The sequence below is a fragment of the Oryza sativa genome, chromosome 6, assembly GCF_034140825.1.
Source record: "Oryza sativa Japonica Group chromosome 6, ASM3414082v1".
Lineage (NCBI taxonomy): Eukaryota > Viridiplantae > Streptophyta > Magnoliopsida > Poales > Poaceae > Oryza > Oryza sativa.
The window spans coordinates 1,516,057-1,539,063 of record NC_089040.1 but is presented as its reverse complement, the minus strand read 5'-3'; the positions used below and the strand labels follow the sequence as shown (position 1 = coordinate 1,539,063).

General features: G+C 44.5%; 5 protein-coding genes and 1 long non-coding RNA gene across 14 annotated transcripts; 2 read left to right on the top strand and 4 right to left on the bottom strand.

Annotated features, from left to right (window-relative positions):
* Positions 1-816: 816 nt before the first annotated feature.
* Positions 817-4,737, bottom strand: LOC4339964 (pentatricopeptide repeat-containing protein At5g08510). 6 transcript variants are annotated; one of them, XR_003242840.2, is made up of 3 exons: positions 3,598-4,737; positions 2,496-3,378; positions 817-1,618 (listed from the first exon to the last, which is right to left on the bottom strand). XR_003242840.2 is itself a non-coding variant. In XM_026026118.2 (2 exons), the coding sequence occupies exons 1-2, from the start codon at positions 4,537-4,539 to the stop codon at positions 2,788-2,790; spliced, it is 1,533 nt and encodes a 510-aa protein (XP_025881903.1). In that variant the 5' UTR covers positions 4,540-4,737; the 3' UTR covers positions 2,455-2,787. The 6 variants fall into 6 exon arrangements, 2 of the variants coding, with proteins under 2 accessions (XP_025881903.1, XP_025881904.1); XR_003242841.2 differs by having other exon boundaries at positions 817-1,433; XR_010742023.1 differs by having other exon boundaries at positions 2,496-3,371.
* Positions 4,738-6,681: 1,944 nt separating this feature from the next.
* LOC4339963 (oligopeptide transporter 7) lies at positions 6,682-10,312 on the top strand. 2 transcript variants are annotated; one of them, XM_015788027.3, is made up of 7 exons: positions 6,682-6,877; positions 7,020-7,492; positions 7,627-7,733; positions 8,180-8,749; positions 8,832-9,087; positions 9,162-9,344; positions 9,450-10,312. In XM_015788027.3, exons 1-7 carry the CDS (start codon positions 6,784-6,786, stop codon positions 10,065-10,067), a joined length of 2,301 nt encoding a protein of 766 aa, XP_015643513.1. In that variant the 5' UTR covers positions 6,682-6,783; the 3' UTR covers positions 10,068-10,312. The 2 variants fall into 2 exon arrangements, with proteins under 2 accessions (XP_015643513.1, XP_015643514.1); XM_015788028.3 differs by having other exon boundaries at positions 6,713-6,877; positions 7,636-7,733.
* On the bottom strand, positions 7,637-11,071 carry LOC112939269 (uncharacterized). The gene is made up of 5 exons (XR_003242844.2): positions 10,393-11,071; positions 8,664-8,783; positions 8,164-8,577; positions 7,784-7,901; positions 7,637-7,710 (listed from the first exon to the last, which is right to left on the bottom strand). It is a non-coding gene; the product is annotated as an uncharacterized lncRNA (long non-coding RNA).
* Positions 11,072-12,969: 1,898 nt separating this feature from the next.
* On the top strand, positions 12,970-17,148 carry LOC4339962 (oligopeptide transporter 7). Its single transcript, XM_015788639.3, has 7 exons — positions 12,970-13,250; positions 13,340-13,812; positions 13,993-14,090; positions 15,036-15,605; positions 15,686-15,941; positions 16,033-16,215; positions 16,320-17,148. Exons 1-7 carry the CDS (start codon positions 13,163-13,165, stop codon positions 16,935-16,937), a joined length of 2,286 nt encoding a protein of 761 aa, XP_015644125.1. The 5' UTR covers positions 12,970-13,162; the 3' UTR covers positions 16,938-17,148.
* LOC4339961 (pentatricopeptide repeat-containing protein At5g16420, mitochondrial) lies at positions 14,719-19,170 on the bottom strand. 3 transcript variants are annotated; one of them, XM_066311555.1, is made up of 3 exons: positions 17,280-19,170; positions 15,739-16,960; positions 14,901-15,638 (listed from the first exon to the last, which is right to left on the bottom strand). In XM_066311555.1, the coding sequence occupies exon 1, from the start codon at positions 19,053-19,055 to the stop codon at positions 17,448-17,450; it is 1,608 nt and encodes a 535-aa protein (XP_066167652.1). In that variant the 5' UTR covers positions 19,056-19,170; the 3' UTR covers positions 14,901-15,638; positions 15,739-16,960; positions 17,280-17,447. The 3 variants fall into 3 exon arrangements, with proteins under 3 accessions (XP_025882000.1, XP_066167652.1, XP_066167653.1); XM_066311556.1 differs by having other exon boundaries at positions 15,743-16,960; XM_026026215.2 differs by lacking the exon at positions 15,739-16,960 and having other exon boundaries at positions 14,719-15,638.
* Positions 19,171-19,645: 475 nt separating this feature from the next.
* LOC4339960 (FCS-Like Zinc finger 15) lies at positions 19,646-20,787 on the bottom strand. The gene is made up of 2 exons (XM_015785948.3): positions 20,432-20,787; positions 19,646-20,295 (listed from the first exon to the last, which is right to left on the bottom strand). Exons 1-2 carry the CDS (start codon positions 20,614-20,616, stop codon positions 20,046-20,048), a joined length of 435 nt encoding a protein of 144 aa, XP_015641434.1. The 5' UTR covers positions 20,617-20,787; the 3' UTR covers positions 19,646-20,045.
* Positions 20,788-23,007: the final 2,220 nt, after the last annotated feature.

The window sequence follows — 23,007 nt, the reverse complement described above, 5'->3', positions numbered from 1 at the left end:
TTGGCCTCATGCCATGTGCCCATCCACAAGAAAAATTAGTCACTGATTACCACTGATGATCTGCTGAAGATTGTGTTCTGGTGGTATAAAATGTGGGAATCTGCAGGTTCCAACCAGACACTGAATATTTTTTCACATCATTAGGTGGCAATCGTTTTCATGGCCATTAACATCTTAACACACACACACACACACACACACACACACACACACACACACACACACTCACACTCTTATCCAATTAGCAATTGTCTGGTAGTTTCTCATGTGGTTAAGCCACCGACCATGATAGTATGATACTGCTTTCGTCAAAGAAATCTTTGTGTCATTTTCATACGACGAAGTTTCCAAGTAAATCGATATTGTGTCGGCATATGAACAGATTGGGTGGCAAGCAAGAGAAGGCCAAAGACTTTGTTCAGGTCAACCATTAAGTAATACAGGCCGTTGGAGTTGGCAAATTGATTCAGCTTCTTGTTCTTTATTTATGTGTTTATTTAACCTGAAAGAAACAAGACGATCCATTTTCCCCCTGTTAGCTGATGGAGATAAGGATCAGAGATATTCTATGTGCACTGTAAATCCAGAGCTGGTTTTAACTGTACTTTGTTTCTTACAACTCTTGCCAAACATTTAATAGATGTTACTAACCCAGTGGCCCAGTATAAATGTACATAAATAATTTTCATAATATATGACAAGGTAATGACATCAAGAACCAATCCAACATAATGTCCTTATCTTTCTTTTTGTACGATCGTTCAGAAAGAACAACCACCCAACTGAGAACTCTTCAATGCAATAAGCTAGTATCAATGATCATGAACCACATGTTTATTTTTAATTTCACAGAAGAAATCAAGAAGGCTAGGGACTCTTCCAAACACTGTAGAAGGAAGCGAAGGGAGAGCAATGTCCAGGATACAAAAACCTGGAAGGAAATAACTAAAGGTTGGTGCAAATAAAGGGACCACTCTCAAGAAGAAAACAAAATGGTACTACTACAGCTCTAATGCCTTGTCTGCTCAACATTCTCCCCAGTGGACTGAAAATCTGCTGTACAATGCACACATTTCTTGAACCAACCAATTCTCTATCTGTTCAAATGCTCAGCAATGACCCAACTGTGAATTGTTCCAGTAAAAGAAACAAGGAAATGAGAACTTCTGCATCATTGTCCAGTATCAGTGCTTCCAAGTCATGTTGAGTGTCTTTTTCTTCAATAGCTATTAGCTAAGCCCCTAATTTTGTAATTGGCCCAAATGGAAGTGTTTTTCGCAACTGTGGACCCATCTGAGTGCAGACCGATGTCTTGGAGTGTGTCCTATCTGATCCTACTTTTCAGCATCTTTGTGCCTTTATGATCACAACTTAGCAGGTAATCACTTTCAGCATCTAGATTGATGCACGCAGGAGGAGCACATAAAAAAAATCTGCATATTGTCCCACACACACCAATTGATGACTTCATGTTATAATAACAAGAGAACCAAGTAATCCACACTAATTCCAAGCATGTGCAACAAAAATATAAAGTTAGAGCACAAAGGGCTAAAGGAGGCTTCTGATGTCTGTTATTTGCCCCTGCGCACAGCCGAGACGAGCGATTTCCAGGTCACTGGTGAAAATGATGGCAAAGGGGAGCCATGAGAGCACTGTGGCCACAAGGATATTAACATCTGTTCCTCATCATACATCTGAGATTCTGAACAATCATAAGCACCAAGTTCTATAGCCTGAGAATTCTAAATAACCATTTCCATGAAACTGGGGAGCTTCTATACAAAAAAGCTTTATCATGTTTTCTGTAACTGTAATGCCTATATAATGCCTTCCAGTTAGTAAGAACAGCATATCAGACTACTTTTCTAGCATCAAGTCATTTTCTAAAAAAGTTGTAAAAAAAAATCAAGGCAAATAGAAACAAACTGCAATGAAGCTTATAATACTGTATGGTTCAGTCTGCTGACTGTAAAGGGTACTTCCTCCGTTTCACAATGTAAGTCATTCTAGCATTTCCCACATTCATATTGATGTTAATGAATCTAGACATATATATCTATCTAGATTCATTAACATCAATATGAATGTGGGAAATGCTAGAATGACTTACATTGTGAAATGGAGGGAGTAACTAATATGACTAAAATACTCCAGAGAACCCTCCCAAAAAAAAAAAAGGTTAAGGCCACTGTTCCTAGTTTTTCTTGGGTATATAGTGTCAGGGTTATTGCAGTTCCATGGTTCAAACATATAATAGCAGGCATAAAAAAAAACATGATCTCAACCACAGCAAGTCAACAAGCATGCAAAGAAAATTTAAAATCACAAGTTAAGGTTTTTGAAATAACCATCACATGTCTGAAGCATAATATAGGGCACCAAATACACAACCATTGGAATTGGACGATTCATGCCATGCAATAAAACATAAGGAAAATCACTAAAGCAGTATTGTCAGTTCTAAATTTCACTATTAATAAGAAGAGATTTACCTTGTGGTATATCTGCCATTGACATGCTTTAGCTGCAATATGCCTAGTAGTCTTATACCAATGAATAACAAGCACAACAGAGAACCATTTTGTTATATTGAAATATGTGCTAGAGACTCAACATCCAGGCCATTATGTCTTTTGTCTGATTGTCTCCTTGGTGCATCCCTTTGCATGCCAATTCAACATGAAAGATCAGACAAATAGTTCACAAGAAATCTTGTACTACTTGGTCACGTTTTATTCCCATTGCTTGGTGTCTTACAGGCTACACCAAAGACTGACAGAGAACCTAGCCTTTCAATTCTTCCAGGTTTTCCAAGCCAACCAGCTTCATGGTCATTGTGACACTATTAAGGGTATTGTATACTTCCTCAAATCTTGGATGTGACTTATCCTCAACAAGGAACTTATGCATCGTACCATCTAACTCAATGAAGCTGTACCCAGCTGATTTCTTGTGGTCTTTCTCCTTTAGTAACTTCCATACTTGGGCAACACCATCCCATTTGCCAGATGACGCATATATGTTTGAAAGGATCACTAGGTTTGCCGTGTTTTGTGGCTCAAGGTGGATGAGCTTGTCCATTGCTAATTCTGCTAGTTCTACATTGCCATGGAAGCTGCAAGCACCAAGCAAGGCCCCCCAGATGACAGCGTCAGGCTCCACTGGCATGCTCGCAATCAGACTGTATGATTCAATCAGGAGACCAGCACGCCCGAGAAGGTCAACCATGCAGCCATAGTGCTCAATTCTCGGTTTCAGACTAAACTCTGCTTCCATCGAGTCAAAGAATAGCTTGCCTTCATTCACCAAACCTCCATGGGTACAAGCCAAGATGACCCCAACAAAAGTAATACCATCTGGTTTGACCCCTGCCATCTAAACACACGAAATCAGTTTCTAGCTTCAACATAAAAAAATGTGGATGGCTCTTGAACTGTTATAGTTGGCTATATGGTCTGCTAATTCTACGCTAAAACAAGTTTGCTTTTCACCTGCCAAGTGCCAAGTGAAGTCATGGCAACCAAATTTCATGTAAATGCTCTGAATTAGTGTGACTACTAAGAACACAAGACTATTCAAGCAAGAAATCCTCACCCGCAACTTATAGAACAAGGCAAGGGCCTCCCTCCACAGGCCATGCACAGCAAATGCCATGATCATAGAGTTCCAAGAACAGAGATCCTGCTGACGACCGATACCCTGAAACACCTGCCAAGCTTGTCGAATGCTGCCACACTTGGAATACATCTCCAGTAGTGCATTAGCCACGTACACATTCCTCAGGAGGCCTTTTCCCCTCGCATACTCCTCCACCTTCCTCCCAAGCTCCATCGCCCCAACTGCTGCGCATGCAGGCAGCACACTGCTCACTGTCAATTCATTCGGTTGTACCCCTGCCCTCTCCCACATCTCCAAGAACGTCTCCACCGCTTCCTCATGCCGACCGTTCTGCGCGTACCCAGACACCATCGCAGTCCAGGAAACCACATTCCTATCTGGCATTTCCTCGAACAGCTTCTCTGCCGAATCGACGAGGCCGCCTTTCGCGTAGGCCGAAAGAAGCGCATTGTACACGGCCGTGTCCCTGCACGTCAATTCGTCGAACACCTTCCTGGCTTCAACCAGGAGCTTGCTCTTGGCGTAGAATGAGACAAGCGCGGAGGAGAGGAAGGGATCGCTTGATGCGAAGTGGCCTAATTTGATAAGCAGGGAGTGGGAGCAGAGGAAGAAGGGGGTGGAGGAGGAGGCGGACGAGGAGGAGGAGGAGAAGAGGAGAGTGAATGACAGCGGAGTGAGGAGGCGAAGGCGATGGAGGCGGGAGAAGAAGGGGAGGAGGAGGGGGTGGGGGCGGTGGAGGGAGGCGAGAGCATGGAGGAGGCGGTTGTGGAGCGGCGCCGAAGGAGGCGCCGGGTAGGATTCGAGGAGGCGCGCGGCGTAGCGGTGGTCGCCGGCGGCGAGGACGCGGAGGAGCAGCGGCTGCAGCAGGCGCACCCCGCGGCGGAGCGCGCGCGCGTGCAGCTGCTTCGCCTCCTCCATGGAACATGGGAAACACAAGGCACCGTGCTAGTCGTTTCAGACACGACGACGCCGGCGGCTCGAGAGGATGCTGAGCTCACTGACGGTAGTGGACCGGAGAAGAGCGCGGCCGCGCCGTCGGCGGCGGGCGGCGAGCGGCGGCGGGTGGCGGGTGGCTGGTGGCGGCGAGAGATCGTCGCTGGAGAAGGTCCAAAGAGTAGGAGCCGAAAAAAGAGGCCCATCTAGCAGATTAGTACTAGAATTCTTTTTTTTTTCTCTCTCGAAGTTTCAAAAAAGCATGAAAATTTTTACGTGGTCCCCTTACATAACATGGAAGTTTATATCTAAGTTTCAAGTTTTTTTATATTTATTTTCTAGAAAAAAATATATTTGTATGGTATATTTGAGAGAATTTACTTACACAAAAGATAATAACACAAAAATATCTTATGTGGCATATGAAAGGTGATTTATATTAAAAACACCAAAAATTATTTTGTATAGCATAACACAAATAAGTTATATATTAAAAAAAATTGAAATGCAAAAAATTTGAAACTTATATACACCATATTGTATAAGGAAGCCATATGAAAATTTTCATAGTTTTTTTAAAACTTCTAGATAAATCGATTGTTAATCTTATATATCCATAGGGTATTTTCAAACAAAGGTTCGGTCCAATAGCATATTATATAACAATAGATAAAATTATTGGTATATTGTAAAAAGAGATAATATCAGTGATAAATTATAGAATAGATTCTCTCAATTAAATATGCGACGGAAGCGTCCCTTTCACCACCTTCTTCTAAAGTGGCAAGGCAAAATCCAATGAAATATCTGAACCAAAGCGACCACGTGAGACGGCTCGCAGCACACACAACCATGATGTCCCACCACGAAGCAAGTGTGCCAAGTTGGCAGGAAACCTGCTAGTCTATTGAGCCACTTGGCACCTCCAAATTGCTAGAACATTAGAATCATCTAAAAAAAAAGAATAAAAATCTTTAGGAGCATAAACTTCCGGAAACTTCCATGTTGCATATTTTCCAAATACTCTTTTCCCCTTTTGCACTATTTCCTTTGCAACAGTTTAACAATAACGACAAATTTCCATCAAGTCCCCAACTGAAGTCAACAAAAGAATATCAAAATGGAAAAAAAATAGCCCTTCTATTTCCTTTTGAATTGCTTGAGTAATATGTCTAGAAAACTACTGATAACTTGGAATGATCATATCTAGTAAATCACATGCATATAGCGAGTACTTTTACCTACTTCTCTATGCTTGAGAGAATGTAAGAAACAAAATGAGTCTAATACTAAATATATTTAAAAAAGAAATTATATTCTCTACCTTCTGTACACCACTAATAAATCAATATGAAAAATTTAGAATATGTTTCATATGAAAATATTAGGAATTCTGATTCTTAGGGATAATAGGAAAATCTCGATATGTCATAGGTTAAATAGAAAACTAAATGGCATTCACTAATTATTTTATATTATGCAAAATTGTTGTATTCTAAAGGAGAATATGAATTGTGGAAGAATGCCAATAAGTCCAATAGGAATACGAAAGGTGCCCCAATCGATCCAACCCCGAGGTTAGACTCATGAGAGCTAGCTAAGGGAATTTTGAGGTTTTTCAGTTAAAGAAATATATTACATGTTAAGTTAGAAATTAATAACCCATCAAGTGGTCCTTCTAGGTGTTGATAGAAATTCAATGGGATATGAACTAACTCCATAAAAAAAAGTTCTTAACTTTTGTGTGTTCTAAACATGACATAAACAATATAGAAGTACATTGACTTATTAAAAAAGTACTTACCAACCGCCTTATTTGATATTTATAGTTTGAAAGAAAAAATGAATATAACTTTTTAACAAAAAAATGACACATAAATATTTATGAGCTATTTGCTGAAATAAATTAAAACATATATTATTTTAGATTTTTTATAAGGATGGCAGTAATTTAGATAATAAAACTCATAATATAACAACTCTAAATAATACAGCAAATAGTGAATATCTAGAATATAATAAATGCAGTGGCTAAATCCAGTGGGTGCACCAACAGGGGCATCGATTATCTAGTATAGAATAAATGCTCTCAATTAAATATGCGACGCAAGCATCTCTTTCGCCACTTTTTTCTAAAGTGGCAAGGCAAAATCCAATTAAATATTGACGAACCGGAGGAACCAAAACGACCACGCGTGAGAACTGAGAAGGCTCGCAGCACACACAACCATGATGCTCCACCACGAAGCAAGTGTGCAACAAGCGCGAGAGGAAGAAGAAGAGCTTGATCACCATGGCGATCCGATGATCACCTCCCCTCTCTGTGAGCACCCAGAACCCAGAAGCAAGATCATATATTGTTATTTCATTTTCCTTTTTTTAACGAATAAGATCAACGAGATTATATATATATATATATGGCCTTCATCGTATATATGTTGCTGACTGATGATGCTCGTGCACAGTGCGACCATCGACGTCGGGCAGCTCGCCGGAGAATGGAGAGGAGGAGAACTCACCGGTGGAGCTGGTGGCGCTGACGGTGCCAGTGAGCGACGAGCCGGAGACGCCGGTGCTGACGTTCAGGATGTGGGTGCTGGGGACGGCGTCGTGCGCGGTGCTCTCCTTCCTTAACCAGTTCTTCTGGTACCGCAAGGAGCCGCTCACCATCACCGCCATCTCCGCGCAGATCGCCGTCGTGCCGCTCGGCCGCCTCATGGCGGCGACGCTGCCGGAGCACGCCTTCTTCCGTGGCCGGCCGTGGGAGTTCACGCTTAATCCGGGGCCGTTCAATGTCAAGGAGCACGTGCTCATCACCATCTTCGCCAACTCCGGCGCCGGCACCGTCTATGCCATCCACGTCATCACCGGCGTCCGTGTCTTCTACGGGAAAACCCTCTCCTTCTTCATCTCCCTCCTTGTCGTCCTCACAACACAGGTGCATGCAAACTAGCTTCTGCCTAAACATTTAATAAATTAAGTTGTCAACGCCCTGATGCTAGATTAGCTTAATTACCTGGCAATCAAAAATAGAAAAAAATATTTCTTCCTTCTCATGCGTGTACGATACAGTACCATCAGATGCTGGGGTTCGGCTGGGCGGGAATATTCCGGCGTTATCTTGTTGAGCCGGCGTCTATGTGGTGGCCATCCAACCTAGTGCAGGTCTCTCTGTTCAGGTACACTGCTTGAAAACCAGAGTAGATAGTATGACAAAAAATCTTCTCACCAGAGTTGAATTCTTGCAAAATTTTGATCCACTCAAACCTCCACACCGGCAATGCAAGAGTCTGAACCACCACATATGTTCCACTTGGAAGTTGGAACCGCTGCAGTGCTGCACCGAACTACAACAAAAATGGAAGAAGAAAAGTGACATAGTTAGGAGCTGAGGGACCTCTTATATATTTTCTCTATTATTTTTTCAAGAAGCTTCCCTAGCTAAGAATGACAGGACAAACACAAACCAAATTCTGTTTGAGTATAGTAAGAAATCCAAGATTTAAACATATGTAAAACTAAAACTAAAATGGAGTTGTGCATATACACATTCTTAGCTCTGAAACGACAAAGAAGTTTGCATTTGCATTCCGTAAGAAAATAACTTACATATTTCTTATACTAGCGCACTTCATGAGAAGGAAGCACGGAGAAAAGGTGGCTTGACGCGGAACCAGTTCTTCCTGGTGGCATTCGTCTGCAGCTTTGCATACTACATCTTCCCAGGCTACCTATTCCAGATGCTCACCTCCCTCTCCTGGATCTGCTGGGTCTTCCCCAGCTCTGTCCTTGCCCAACAGCTTGGTTCAGGTCTCCGAGGCCTCGGCGTTGGTGCAATCGGTCTCGACTGGTCATCTATCTCCTCCTACCTTGGGAGCCCTCTTGCTAGCCCATGGTTTGCCACTGTAAATGTTGGTGTTGGCTTCTTCATCGTCATGTACATAATCACACCAATTGCATACTGGTTTAATTTCTACAAGGCACAAAATTTCCCCATATTTTCTGATGGCCTCTTCACCTCGACTGGGCAAAAATACAATGTATCAAGCATTGTTGACTCCCATTTCCATTTTGACACCAAGGCCTATGAGAAGAATGGGCCACTATACCTCAGTACTTCCCTTCTTGTCACATACGGTGTTGGTTTTGCAACCCTTGCTGCAACAATTGTTCATGCTCTCCTCTTCCATGGAAGGTATTTTTTTTTCTTAGATTCGCCACTCCACTGTCTACAATATTAAAATAATGTGGTTAAGAACCATGATACTTGTCTCCAGTGAAATTTGGCTATTAAGTAAATCAGCTTTTCAAGAAAAAAGGATGGACATACACACGAAACTTATGAGGAGATATAAACAGGTCCCTGAGTGGTGGTTCATATGCATCCTTATTGCTAACATCGGAACGACCATATTTGCTTGTGAATACTACAATGAGGAACTCCAATTGCCCTGGTGGGGTGTTTTGTTTGCATGCTCCATTGCCTTTTTCTTCACCCTCCCAATAGGGATAATCAAAGCAACAACAAATCAGGTATGTGGATTTAACACATTGTGCATATTATGTCATACAGATCTAACCAGTTCAGCCTTTTTCATTATATACAGACTCCAGGCCTGAATGTCATCACGGAGTACATTATTGGGTATCTGTACCCTGGACGACCCGTTGCAAATATGTGCTTCAAGGTATATGGTTACATCAGCATGAAACAAGCTTTGGCATTTCTTGAAGATTTTAAGCTGGGTCACTACATGAAGATTCCACCGAGGACAATGTTTATGGCTCAGGTAAGTTCTATTAGCCCTATAATGACTTATGTATCATTTCTCCTAAAGAGTAGACATTTGGTTCTATTGTATCGTGTGATTTACAAACTTCTCCAAACATGACAGGTGGTGGGAACTTCAATTGCAGCATTTGTGTATATTGGCACAGCATGGTGGCTAATGGAGACAATCCCCAACATCTGCAACACTGAGCTCCTCCCGTCAGATAGCCCTTGGACCTGCCCAGGTGACCATGTATTCTATGATGCATCAGTCACATGGGGACTTATTAGCCCGCGCAGGATATTTGGGGACTTAGGCACTTATTCAGCTCTAAATTGGTTCTTTTTGTGTGGAGCTATTGCCCCTCTACTTGTCTGGTTTGCACACAAGACATTCCCAGGCCAGAACTGGATCTTACTCATCAAGACGCCTGTACTAATTGGTGCCACCTTCCAGATGCCTCCTGCTACTGCCGTCAACTACACGACTTGGATACTTGTTGGGTTCTTGTCAGGTTATGTGGTCTATAGATATCGACGTGATTGGTGGGAGAGACACAATTATCTGCTTTCAGGTGCACTGGATGCTGGTTTGGCTTTCATGGCGGTCTTAATTTACTTGTGCTTAGGCTTGGAGGACATCAGTCTGAACTGGTGGGGAAATGACTTGGATGGGTGTCCTTTGGCTTCTTGTCCCACTGCTAAAGGTATAGTTGTCAAGGGATGTGCAGTCTATACTTGAGGATCTCCTATTGCTTCTTGTCCCACTGCTACAGTGTTACCCAGACCTCCATGGGTGCAAGCCAATATGATTAGATCTAATTTGACCCTTGTCATCTATAAACATCAGTAGAACCAGCTTTGATTCATAGCTGGAAATTAGCAATGTAGTTTCAGGGTTAGTGGTCATAACTTGTATCCTATCAGTATTCTCGAAAAAACTTGTATCCTACCAAACAAGTTAAATTTTGATCTCTGAACTGTCCATTCTTTGCAAGTTGCAACCAAATTGATTGTAATGCTAAAATTCAAACATAAACATAAAAAATTGGGCAAGAAACACATACCATAAACGGTCAAGAAGAGGGTCTCCATCCGCTGACCATGCAAGAGAGAAATGTCATTCAGAAGAACACAGTTTTCGCCGACGTCCAATCCCCTGAAAACACCAAGACATAGGTGTGTCTCCCCTCACATACTCATCCCCCTCACTCCACAGCTCCATCGCCCCCAACTGTTGCGCATGAAGGCAGTGAACTGCTCACTGTCTCTCCTCTCTAGCATTTCCTCGAACAGCTTTGCGGTCCTCACCGCCTTTCCTCTATAGCATTTCGTCGAACAGCTTGTCCGCCTAGCCGACGAGGCGGACCTTTGCACACGCCGAAAGAAAGGCGTTGCACACGGGCCACGGCCGTGTGCCTGCATCACATGCCATCGAAGACCTTCCTGGCTTCAGCCTACCAGGAGTCAGTTCTCGGTATGGAATGAGAGTATTTTTTTTTTTGAACGGAAAAAACAGCACAGTAGTGCTTTTTCATTGAATATGAGAGTATGAGACAAGCGCGGATGCGAGGAAAAGGGTCGCCGGGTGCGAAGTGGCCGGATTTAATAGGTAGGGGGTGGTAGGAGGAGGAGGAGGAGGCGTAGCGGAGGTCGCCGGCGGCGAGGTTTGCGGTGGAGCAGCGGCTGCAGGGCGGCGCACGCCATGGCTGAAGAGCGCGTGCGTCGTGCGGTTGCTTCCCTTCCGCGAAGCAAACTGTTTTTTTTTCTTTTATAAAGAAAAATCCAACTAATGTCCTAGGAGTATTTGGAAAATGCGTGATTCCGCAGGGATCATTCTGCAATTTCACCACCCAAACGGCGTCCTCTTCTCTTCCCCAAACGGCTTACATGTTTGATCTCTTCAAGAGGCAGAAAATTTTCATATAATTTTTCTTCCTTTTTTTTGCGGGGATATATTTTTTCTTCATGAAACAGTTAACAGCACGTTTTCCTTTCCATTTGGTCTTTTGATATTGATCAACGGATTACAGTCCATGAAATGATGCAAAATAACCTAAGAAGGAACGGAACAACCGAATCTTCAATCAACAACAAATTCAATCAACAACAAATGTCTTGGACCGAAGTGGCGAAAGCAATGGCGGAGGAGGCCATGCTTTGGAAGTCGGCTAATCACGGGATCCCCGCTGTTTGGCCTTTACGAGGTCGTGGTAGCCAAATTTAGCGCGAGATATTTCTATAGTTTTCCATAGTGTCCTGTATTGATCCCCTGCTTGTTTTCCTTTTATCCTTGTAAATAACTTTTATTTCTCTTAATGGAAAAAATGCGCTCCTTGCGTATTCCAAAAAAAAAATAACCCAAGAATCAACTGAAGCTGAAGACGAGATCACTCACCCTTGGTTTCTTGGAGTCAGAACAGTTAAACGACAGGATCAATGTCCCTGTCCCAGATCCAGCATCCCATGAGCACTCTGTTTCTTGGGGGCTCATTGTATGATTTTTACTCGTTTGTATTTGCATCTTGTTGATCCTGGCACAAGAGTAGATGTTGTTGCTGCCTGTTGCTGGGTTTGGACCATCTAAAGATGTTGATTGGTACTGTGAGACTGAGAGGCTGCTTTCACTGGTTCAATGCTGCACCTTCATGTGCTGGTTGAGATTCTCTTTCGCTCTGCTGTCAACAAGGAAACAGCCAAAAATGCATATTCATCTGATTCTTACCTACACTGATGAGAGAGGTTTATTTTCTCTTCTTTCTTTTCTTGAGCAGGAGTGTGTGATTTTTTTTTCTTTCATTGGTCAAAGCTTGAAGTGTATTGAATCTATAGAACAAGTAGTAACTGTTTTTTTATACCCAAGAAAATGTTTATATGAACTGAATACACTATCAACAAGTACCTGAAAATCCTCACAGAAAACATATGAATCACTCTGGATTTCTAGATATTGAATTATTATTTTCTCCACCTAGATTACTACTGTTTCTAATCTTCGACATTTTGTCAGAGAGAGAGAGAGAGAGAGAGGCAGAAATCAATTTTAGTAATTTTTAGAACCAACGAACCTTTTGATTTTTCATATTAGCTTTCCGTGAAAGAAAGAGACAGGAAGAGAAGAACAAGACGCTGCTTAAATGTTTTGGATTACAATTTACACCTGTACGCAGTTGTGCATCAGGTTCTTCACTCCATATTCTCATCGCCTAATGACAAAAAATCAGAGGCTTCTAGCGTTGGTTCATTGAACCTGGACAGAAAAAATCCATCGAAAAGCTTGCCGGAATTTTGTCAGTGATGGAACGGATGTATGTTCTGCAGAGAAGGGACAAATGATGAGAGCACATGACAACATGCTTTGCTAAATGCATGCTAACAACAAAAAAGCAGGCAAAATTGCTTGTCATTTTTCATCATTTCTCAGACCTCATCGATCTGGCATGAAGCACGCACGTTAGACACTTTGATTAACAAAGAAAAACATTCCAGCTAAGCAAGCACGTTAATTAGTATAGTAATGTCTTCCATCTCACGCAGTTGCATCAAGTCAACCGTTTGAGTTTTCAGAGCTAGCGTGAACAGCATCAGCAGCAGTAGACTTAGACTGGTAGTTAATCACAATGGAGTACATTACTCTTCTAATTAGCAACAGGCATGCAAATAATATGTTCAGATCTCATGATCTCATCATCACAAATCAAGTCCAAAACAACCAACTCGATCGATTGATAGCTTATCAGTAATGGCACGCATCGTACGTTGCAGTTGCAGCAACGTCGTTTTCCTGCTAAAGATGAAGAGTAAAAGGCTCAGCTAGCCACACGCCTCCACACACACATGGCAGCCATGGCGTCCTCCCACCAAGAAGACCGCGAGGAGGAGGAGGAGCACAGCCATGGCGACGACGAGATCACCGCCCCGTTCTGTAAGCTCAGCAAGATCGTCGTCATCGAAGCTTAGCTCATAGCTTTTTCCGGTTGGTTGCTGCTCTGATCGGATCATGTGTATATGCAGTGCGGCCATCGACGTCGAGGGGGTCGCCGGAGTTGGAGGAGGAGGAGAACTCGCCGATCGAGCAGGTGGCGCTGACGGTGCCGGTGAGCGACGAGCCGGAGACGCCGGTGCTGACGTTCAGGATGTGGGTGCTGGGGACGGCGTCGTGCGCGGTGCTCTCCTTCCTCAACCAGTTCTTCTGGTACCGCAAGGAGCCGCTCACCATCACCGCCATCTCGGCGCAGATCGCCGTCGTGCCGCTCGGCCGCCTCATGGCGGCGGCGCTGCCGGAGCGCGCCTTCTTCCGTGGGCGGCCGTGGGAGTTCACGCTCAACCCGGGGCCGTTCAATGTCAAGGAGCACGTGCTCATCACCATCTTCGCCAACTCCGGCGCCGGCACGGTGTACGCCATCCACGTCATCACCGCCGTCCGCGTCTTCTACGGCAAGCACATCTCCTTCTTCGTCTCCCTCCTCGTCGTCCTCACCACCCAGGTACCGTACGTCACCTTGCTAGTTGCTACCATCCATGGCAGATCGAAAGTGACTTTGTTTTTTCTTTAGATTTCTTGTCGTCTTCAACCATCGATCATTCGATCGATCAGGTTATATGCATGATTGTTTTTGCGTTTGGTGTTCGTGTCGTGTAATGCGATCGAGGTTGTGGATGATCAGGTGCTTGGATTCGGGTGGGCGGGAATATTCCGGCGGTATCTGGTGGAGCCGGCGGCGATGTGGTGGCCGTCCAACCTCGTGCAGGTCTCCCTCTTCAGGTACCTACCATTCCTCTCTTCAACCAGCACATCTAGCTAGTATTTCTTTTTTAAGAAAATCATTTTTTTCTTTTGTTTAAGAATGAAGAGCAAATTTAAAATCGGTTCATGTGTATCTCATCTTGATTGATTAGAGATATTTTTGGCATTGATTATATACCTTAATTAATCAGCTGGAACATAGAGGTTGGACTTTGAATTAGTACTCCAAAATTTAGTGGTTGGACAGAGCTTGCTTTCTGCTGGTAAAACTATGAAAATTAAATTAAATGTAAATATGTGTGAGATGCGTATGCTTGCACGTAGGTGTTTAATTTGACGTTTCAGTTGTAAGACTCTCGCGCGTTTTGATAAGCGATTGATCGATCGATGAATCAAATGCCAAGTTAGCCAGCTGTCACTAATCATGACACGTCAGACTGGTCCTGCTTGCATTCAAGAGCATCAAAGAGGCTGGAATAGTTTGGGTCCTACAAGAAAATGAAACGGTTCAAACAAAAGAAGAGAAAAATATATGCATTCACATCACACAACATTTAGCAAATATAGTTAATGCAAACAGCAAAACCGTATAAACTGCCCATCATTGAGCTGGACAAGATGTGACCATTAATTAACTCGTGCTGTCTAAATTAATTTTTTTACGGTAAATTAAATTTGTTAGAGATTCGTAAGTTCAATGAATTGGTGGCCTCCCCAGGTCCCAGCCATGTAGGGTAGGAGGGCATATGATCCGGCCCAATAACAAGGCCCAGTTCGGGCTAATTTGTGGCCCAACACAGCTACATCCACCAGTTCTTCCCCAGATCATCAGCAAGGATCAAATGACCTTTTAAAGCCAAAGAACTTGGTACAAATGTTTGCAAGGATCAAATGACCTTTTAAAGCCAAAGAACTTGGTACTAAATGCAACTTACACATTTGCAAATGTATTTTGCTCATCAGGGCGCTTCACGAGAAGGAAGCAAGGAGCAAAGGTGGGCTGACGCGCAACCAGTTCTTCCTTGTGGCATTCATCTGCAGCTTCGCATACTACATCTTCCCAGGCTACCTGTTCCAGATGCTCACCTCCCTCTCCTGGATCTGCTGGGTCTTCCCCCACTCTGTGCTTGCACAGCAGCTCGGCTCAGGTCTCAGTGGCCTTGGCATTGGCGCGATCGGTCTCGACTGGTCCACCGTCTCCTCCTACCTCGGGAGTCCTCTTGCTAGCCCATGGTTTGCCACTGCAAATGTTGCTGCTGGCTTCTTCTTCATCATGTACATAATCACACCGATTGCTTACTGGTTCAATTTCTACAAGGCACAAAACTTCCCCATATTTTCTGATGGTCTCTTCACCTCAACTGGCCAAAAGTACAATATCTCAAGCATTGTTGATTCTCATTTCCATTTCGACACAAAGGCCTACGAGAAGAATGGTCCACTATACCTCAGCACTTTCTTTGCTGTCACATATGGCGTTGGTTTTGCATCCCTTACCGCAACAATTGTTCATGTTCTCCTCTTCCACGGAAGGTAAGTTTCATCTGGAATTGGACAGTCTATTGCCTGCGATATAAAATGAAGTAGGTAAGAATCATAATGTTTGCTTTCAGTGAAATATGGCAATTAAGTAAATCAGCTTTCCAAGAAAAAAGGATGGACATACATACAAAACTTATGAGGAGATATAAGCAGGTTCCTGAGTGGTGGTTTGTCTGCATCCTCATTGCTAACATTGCCGTCACCATATTTGCTTGTGAATACTACATTGAGCAACTCCAGTTGCCCTGGTGGGGTGTTTTACTTGCATGTGCCATTGCCTTCTTCTTCACCCTCCCAATTGGGATAATTACAGCAACAACGAACCAGGTACAAATTAAATTTTAATACCTTGTGCATATTATGTCATATAGCTCTAGAGCAAACAGTTCAGCACTTCATCATTTCCCATCGTGTGCAGACTCCAGGCTTGAACATCATCACAGAGTATATCATGGGGTACTTGTACCCTGGACGACCGGTAGCAAATATGTGTTTCAAGGTATATGGTTACATCAGCATGAGCCAGGCCCTGACATTTCTTCAAGATTTTAAGTTGGGTCACTACATGAAGATTCCACCAAGGACCATGTTTATGGCTCAGGTTAGCTTTACTAGCCATTTAGTTTATCTGCCATTTCTCCTAAAAGAAGTAAAAACATGATCCTGCTGCATTGTGCCACTAATGAACTTCTTGGAACATGGCAGGTGGTGGGAACTTTGATTGCAGCATTTGTGTACATTGGAACGGCATGGTGGCTGATGGAGACAATTCCCAACATCTGTAACACTGAGCTCCTCCCATCAGATAGCCCTTGGACCTGCCCAGGAGATCATGTGTTCTATGATGCATCAGTCATATGGGGTCTTATTAGCCCACGCAGAATATTTGGGGACTTAGGCACCTACTCGGCGGTAAACTGGTTCTTTTTGGGTGGAGCTATTGCCCCTGTCCTTGTCTGGTTTGCACACAAGGCATTCCCAAACCAGAACTGGATCTTGCTCATAAACATGCCTGTGCTGATTGGTGCCACTGGCCAGATGCCGCCTGCCACTGCCGTCAACTACACAACATGGATACTTGTTGGTTTCTTGTCAGGTTATGTGGTCTATAGATATCGACGTGACTGGTGGGAGCGGCACAATTATCTGCTTTCAGGTGCATTGGATGCTGGTTTGGCATTCATGGCTGTTTTGATTTACTTGTGCCTAGGCTTGGAGAACATCAGTTTGAACTGGTGGGGCAATGACTTGGATGGATGTCCTCTGGCTTCTTGCCCCACTGCTAAAGGTGTAGTTGTTGACGGATGCCCAGTCTATACTTGAGGATCTCCTATTGTATGTCAGTCCTGGGGAGAATTTGGACAATCTTAAGGAGCATGTAGGGGCCAACGTAAATAGGATAAACACTGTTTTTTTCCCAGACCATGTAAAGATGAGAAATTGGTGTTGTATTATTGTATTCCTTGAGTTTTCAGAATTGTAATGGAAGTTTTGAAAGGTACTTATTTGGGTCACCAAACCCATTGTTATTCAACACTGGAAACAAAATGTAGCATACTTGCGCGAAAGGAATATGCAGTTATATTGCCAAGTACAAATAAATAAACAAAGAATACTGATGCTTTGACATCAAAAGGCATGCCCTAGAGACTGATTAGTGCTTACCGGTGTGATGGTGTCAATATAGCTCACATTCTTTGATTTATCCAGTGTATCCCTATACCAATCTGCACATCCCAGGAATAGCAAGCCCAGAGAACCACAATATCCTGATATCTCTGTAGAAGGACACTGCTATTGAATTTGATGATTACATTTCTCAGCACCACATGATCACATATCTAATACTAAATCGAGATGCTTGTTCGAAGTATCAGTTGCATTTACCACCTTCCTGACAAAAATTTCCCAAGAATCACCATCCAGGAAATACCGACCATATAAAGCTGCAGTTTCAAGAATTTTTCTAATGGTATCCTCATGTCTTGGCTCCGAAAGACTATCAACCAAAACTTGGAAAAGAAGGCTGCTTGGCTTGCAACCTCTAGACACCATTTCCTCAAAGACTGTAGCCCCTTCATTTGGCTTCCCTGTTTTGCATAATCCCTTGATCAAGGCCTCATAAGTCATGGCATTTGGTTCATACCCTCGTTCAACCATGTCATCCCACACCCGCCCAGCCTCCTGTAGCTCTTCATTTTCACATAATCCTGAAATAAGTGAGTTGTACGTCAGCAAGCTTGGTTTGAAACCCCTCTCAAGCTCATCAAACAGGTTCCTCGCCTCTCGGACCATTCCATTCTTGCACAACCAATAGATCAATGTGCTTGTGACCATGTTATCAGGTGGCACGTTCTTCTTCTCCATCCATCTCCACAATTGATACGCCTCCTCTGATTTTCCATCCTGGCATAGCACATCAACCACCTTAGCACCTAGCGCTGTGTCTGGCACATATCCTGCCCCCAGCATCTCTCGCATAAAATCGCGTGCCTCAATAGGTTTTTCCTCCTTGCAGCATGCTTCTATCACCACGGAATATGTGACCTCATTTGGTTGCACTCTAGCAGCCTCCATCTCATCCATAATTCTGGCTGCATCCTGGAGGTTCCCGCACTGGCAGTAACCGTCGATGAGCACGGTGTACATCGTAACATCTGGTCTACGTCCACTAGCGATTATATCATCGAAGAGCTTCTGAGCACCTTCAATATCCCCCTTCCCACAGTAGGCAGAGAGAACCGTGGTGTAGGTGACGACATCCGGGGTGATTCCCAGGCCAGGCATTTCGTCGAGTACCTTGAGTGCGGCATCGAGGTCACCGATGCCAACAAGCCCCTTGAGCAGGATGTTGCAGGAGACGAGGTTGGGTGTGATGTAGAGCTTGGTGGGCGCGGCGCGGAAGAGCGCGGCGGCGAGACGGAGGCGGCGGGCGGAGACGAGAGAGTGGAGGAGGGCGTTGAAGGAGCGGACGGAGGGGTGGGAGTTGAAGGAGGGGAGGGAGAGGAAGAGGCGGAGGGAAGGGAGGGGCGGGAGCGAGCGGAGCAGGGGAAGGAAGGGGCGGTCGGAGAAGGCGGGGAGGTTGGCGGCGCGGAGGGCGGAGAGGACGGGGGGGAGGAGGGCGGGGTCGGCGGCGGGGAGGCGGGAGAGGACGGCGGCGAAGACGGGGAGCGAGGGGGGAAGCGGCGGGGCGGCGTGGAAGAGCGCGTGGCGGAAGGCGAGCACGGCGAGGTGCGGCGTCGGGAGGCGGAGCAGGAGGCGCGCGAGGCTGCGCGCGGTGAGGCGGCGCGGCCATGGCTGGACGGGCGGGGTGACGGTGTAGCGGGAGGTCGGGAGCGACGTGGGGAGTTCGGCCAGGTGGGCGAGCGGCACGGTGGCCTTCGCGGTGATGGTGGAGAAGGCGCGGGCTGGAGGTCCCCAAGCCCAGCGGCGCGCAGCCATGGCGGTGGCGGACACGGGCGGCGCTCGCCGGCGGCGTGGAGGAAGAGGGAGAACGCGGCGCGGCGCGGGAGGCTCGAAGGAGAGACGAGAGAGAGAAATACAGGGGCCAATCTGTAAAATTTCCGATCGCTACCAATCTGCAAATATGGGCCGCACACGTAAACTGAAATCCGTTTGTGGGCCGTGAGAAATCGAAATCCTGTTCAGGCCCAATTAGTCAGAATCCCATCATGGCCCAATTAGTATGGGCTAATCACTTCCCCATTCTTGGGCCGCAGGTAATCGTCCGTGCTGGGCCTCCAGATTAATCGGGAAGTTCGTCGTCGTCGTCGTCGTCTTCTTGCTCGGTCTCGACCGTGCAACGACTCATCGCCGGCGGAGCTCCGGCGATCTATGTTCCATCATTACGTAATGGATTAATTTATTTTGATATTTCTGTAGTCTTCATTCGGAAGGAAATTAAGGAATGAGCTGATCTCTTGGTCACGACCTCATCAACTTACACCTCCAGCATAGCTAATTATGGCGGAGATGGATCAAACCATCGGCAGAAGAAACTAATTCGTTTGCAGTACCTCAAGAGTACGGAATTCATAAATTTTTGCAGAAGGCTTAATTAATTAGCTGAAATCAAGCTCAAACCAAACCAGTACCAGTACTAGTTAATTCTACATGCATGATCGATCCTTCAACTTAGTACAGGCTCCAGCATGATGGAGAAAGCATGAACACTTATGTTACATGTCTCGATTTGGAATCTAATATCATCATGATCTCGATTGATTTCTCTTAATTTCAACACCTTTCTCTCTCCATAACCAGGAGATTACTACTATACTATATATAGATAGACTAGTGTTCGCATGGCCTCATCGTCTTCACCTCATGCATCTTGATTCTTGACATGGGCTAATAGCAGCTGAGCACAACGATGAACCATCTTGGAAGATGGCAAAAACATTCAGAGACAAACCACCGCTCGTCGATCGATCACACAGTGCCAGACACGGCGGGAGCAGCGTGGGTGGTGAGGTCAGCGACGGTGGGGCGGCGGGGGATCACCGCGAAGAGGCCCGCCTCGTTGGCGGCGCACTGTGCCGCAGCCGGCGCCGGCGAGGAGGAGGACGACATGTCCCTGCTGCGTTGCAGCGTGCGGTGGCGGCGCTTGACGGCGGCGAGCGCGGAGTCCATGTCCATCTGGTCCTGCCTGCAGTCGTCGCTGCAGAACGCCGCGTTCCCCCTGCACAAACAACACATATATACGCAATCAATCAATAAATGAATCACTGAATAATCGAAGAACCAATCAATCAATCAAATATGCATGAGATTGAACGAGAGAAAAAAAAAATCAAGATGGTGGTCGTGGTACGTACTTGTACATGAAGATGTGGCGGTTGAAGGTGATGTCCCGCTTGCAGAGGAAGCAGGCGTCGAGGTAGTGGTAATCGCCGTCGCCGCCACCGCCGCCGGCGGCGGCGCAGGAGGAGGAGGAGGAGGAGGAGTTGTCGTCGACGAGGAAGAAGCGCGAATCCACCTTGACGTACCTCGACTCCATCATATCTAACGGCAGGTTGGTTCTCTTAATGTAGATTTTTGCTCTCAAGAGAGTGCATGAGCAAGTTCATCAGTGTCGTTACTTCAACCATGTGAGCTAAGTAGAAAGCGTAGTAGACGACCGTGGCCACTCCTGTGTAATGTGCTCGACGATGGCCTTGAGGGAGGGAGAGATGGTCTGGGACGACTTGGCTTCGTTCAATTATATAGCTAGCTAGCTCATCTCTGCATGCATGTTGGTTGTTGTAAAAGGGTGGGTTTCTCTCCTGAAACCACGGGTGCAGAGTGAGAGTGCAACGTACTGTGCGAAGCGGTCGTCGCAGCTGCAATTAATCCGTTGGGCGACAGGTTGGTTTCCGGCGGGCGGGGTGGGGCGAAACAGACGGCAGCGCGCGTCCCACCGGTTTTCGTTTGGTTTGGTTTGGTGTTGCGCCGGATAAGACGGCCCTGGGCCAAGCCGCAACGTAAACGTAAACGTAACGCACGCGTGCGACTGCTGCGTGCTCATCCATCTAGTACTCGACTCCTATCTGCTGGATGGGTTGCTAGCTCGATCGTACTGTGGCACACAGGGAGGGAGTGTACGGGCAGCGCGAGAAACGACGGGCTATCCTGTCGGCCGCATGCGCCAATCCCGACCCAACCAAGATTCCCTTCCTTCTCCTCCTCTCGTCTCGTCGCTGTATTCCAGTAACTTCTCAGATGACAGCCCCGCGAATATAGTACACGGAGTCTATTTGATTTGGAAGAAAAACAATTAAATTTTAAAAGATTTTAGGGCCTGTTCACTTTGATGCTATTTTAAACCTTACCAAATTTTGGTAAATTTACTAAAAAAAGTGGCTATATTTAGTTTGCTACCAAATTTTGGTAACTATATAAGAAATCATGCCAAAATTTTAGTAACTTTACCAAAATTTGGTAAGGTTTTTTTTTTGACATCAAAGTGAACATGCCCTTAATTAAAAAATTTCAATGAATGACTTTGAATCAAAAGATTGATCATATCCAATCATTTGAAATTCCTATGGAACGAACAATCCTATGGAGATTTTGGAGGGAACTAACGTAATGTTTGGACCATTTAATCCATGTACTAAAAAATTTAGTCCCCTACCGTTTGGATCTAGGGACTAAAGGCATGTGGACCGAGGGAGAGAAGAGAGAGACTGCCACTTTAGTCACTATAATACCTCCAAGAGGGACTAATTGATTTTAGTTTCAATATGCACTTTTAGTCTCTTTAAATCACCCTTGTTTTAATTCTTATGGACTAAAATGGAGGGATTAATGGATTAGTCTCATGAACAAAAAGGACCTTAGCAAGAGCTCAAAGGTCTTGAAAAATTTCCTTCGAGTCTATCTCTCATCCGATTCTTGAGTTTTTTTTACAATCCAATCAAACGACCGTTCCTGTGTGTTTTGCAATCCTATGTTTTACACTTCCATTCCTATTAAAATCCTGTGTTTTTCCTATTTCTTCGTTTTTCATTCCTACGATTCAAAGGGGCCGTTTTGGCTCTCTGATTAGTACTCCATTTCATATTATAAGTTGTTTGATTTTTTTTCAAACTTTCCAAAGTTTTTTTTTAAAATATAGTAGAATTTTTAACGGCAAAACAAACATATTATCAAAATATATTCAATGTTAAATTTAATTAAACTAATTTAATACTTTAGATGCTGCTAAAGTTTTCAATAAACTTGGTCAAACTCAACAAAGTTTGATAAAAAAAATAAAAACAATTTATAATATGATGAAATGAAGGAAGTAGTATATCTGAGCCCGGTAGTTGTCCATATATTGGCCAAAAATGTTATTCTCCTTTTATCAAGGATTTGTCTTGTATATATGAGTATTAAACTAGATATTATGAGGATTCAACAGAGTATCAAAGGATGTGCATGCTTCTTCTGATTTCTGAAAGCTTTGACCTCGGTGCTCTGGACTCAGAAGCTGCAGCGCTCTATATATTTTTCAGTCATGTTTTATTATGCACATCATTTCCAGCTAATTTCTTTTTTCAGTAAATGCTCTCTTCTGTATAAGAGTACAGCTCGATTACTTTCACAGTCTTCTCTATCATATCTAATAATAAAAACAGGAAAGAAGAGTAAAAGACAGGCACGAGTTGCTTTCTGACTCGGATTGGTTTTGTTTATTTCGAAAAGATCCAAGATATGCTGCATCAGCGAACTCGAATATTGGCCGACGTCGTCTCAAGGAAAAGAAAACGCTTATTACTACGAGTTAACAGTAAAAAGCCGCACTTCAGATCATCAACTGAATAAAATTACAGTCGCTGTCTCTGACTGGATATCTTTGTTATTACTTGCTTACAAATATTCTATACACAACAACGCCACGAGCAGATGAACTGCACGTCTGCATCAG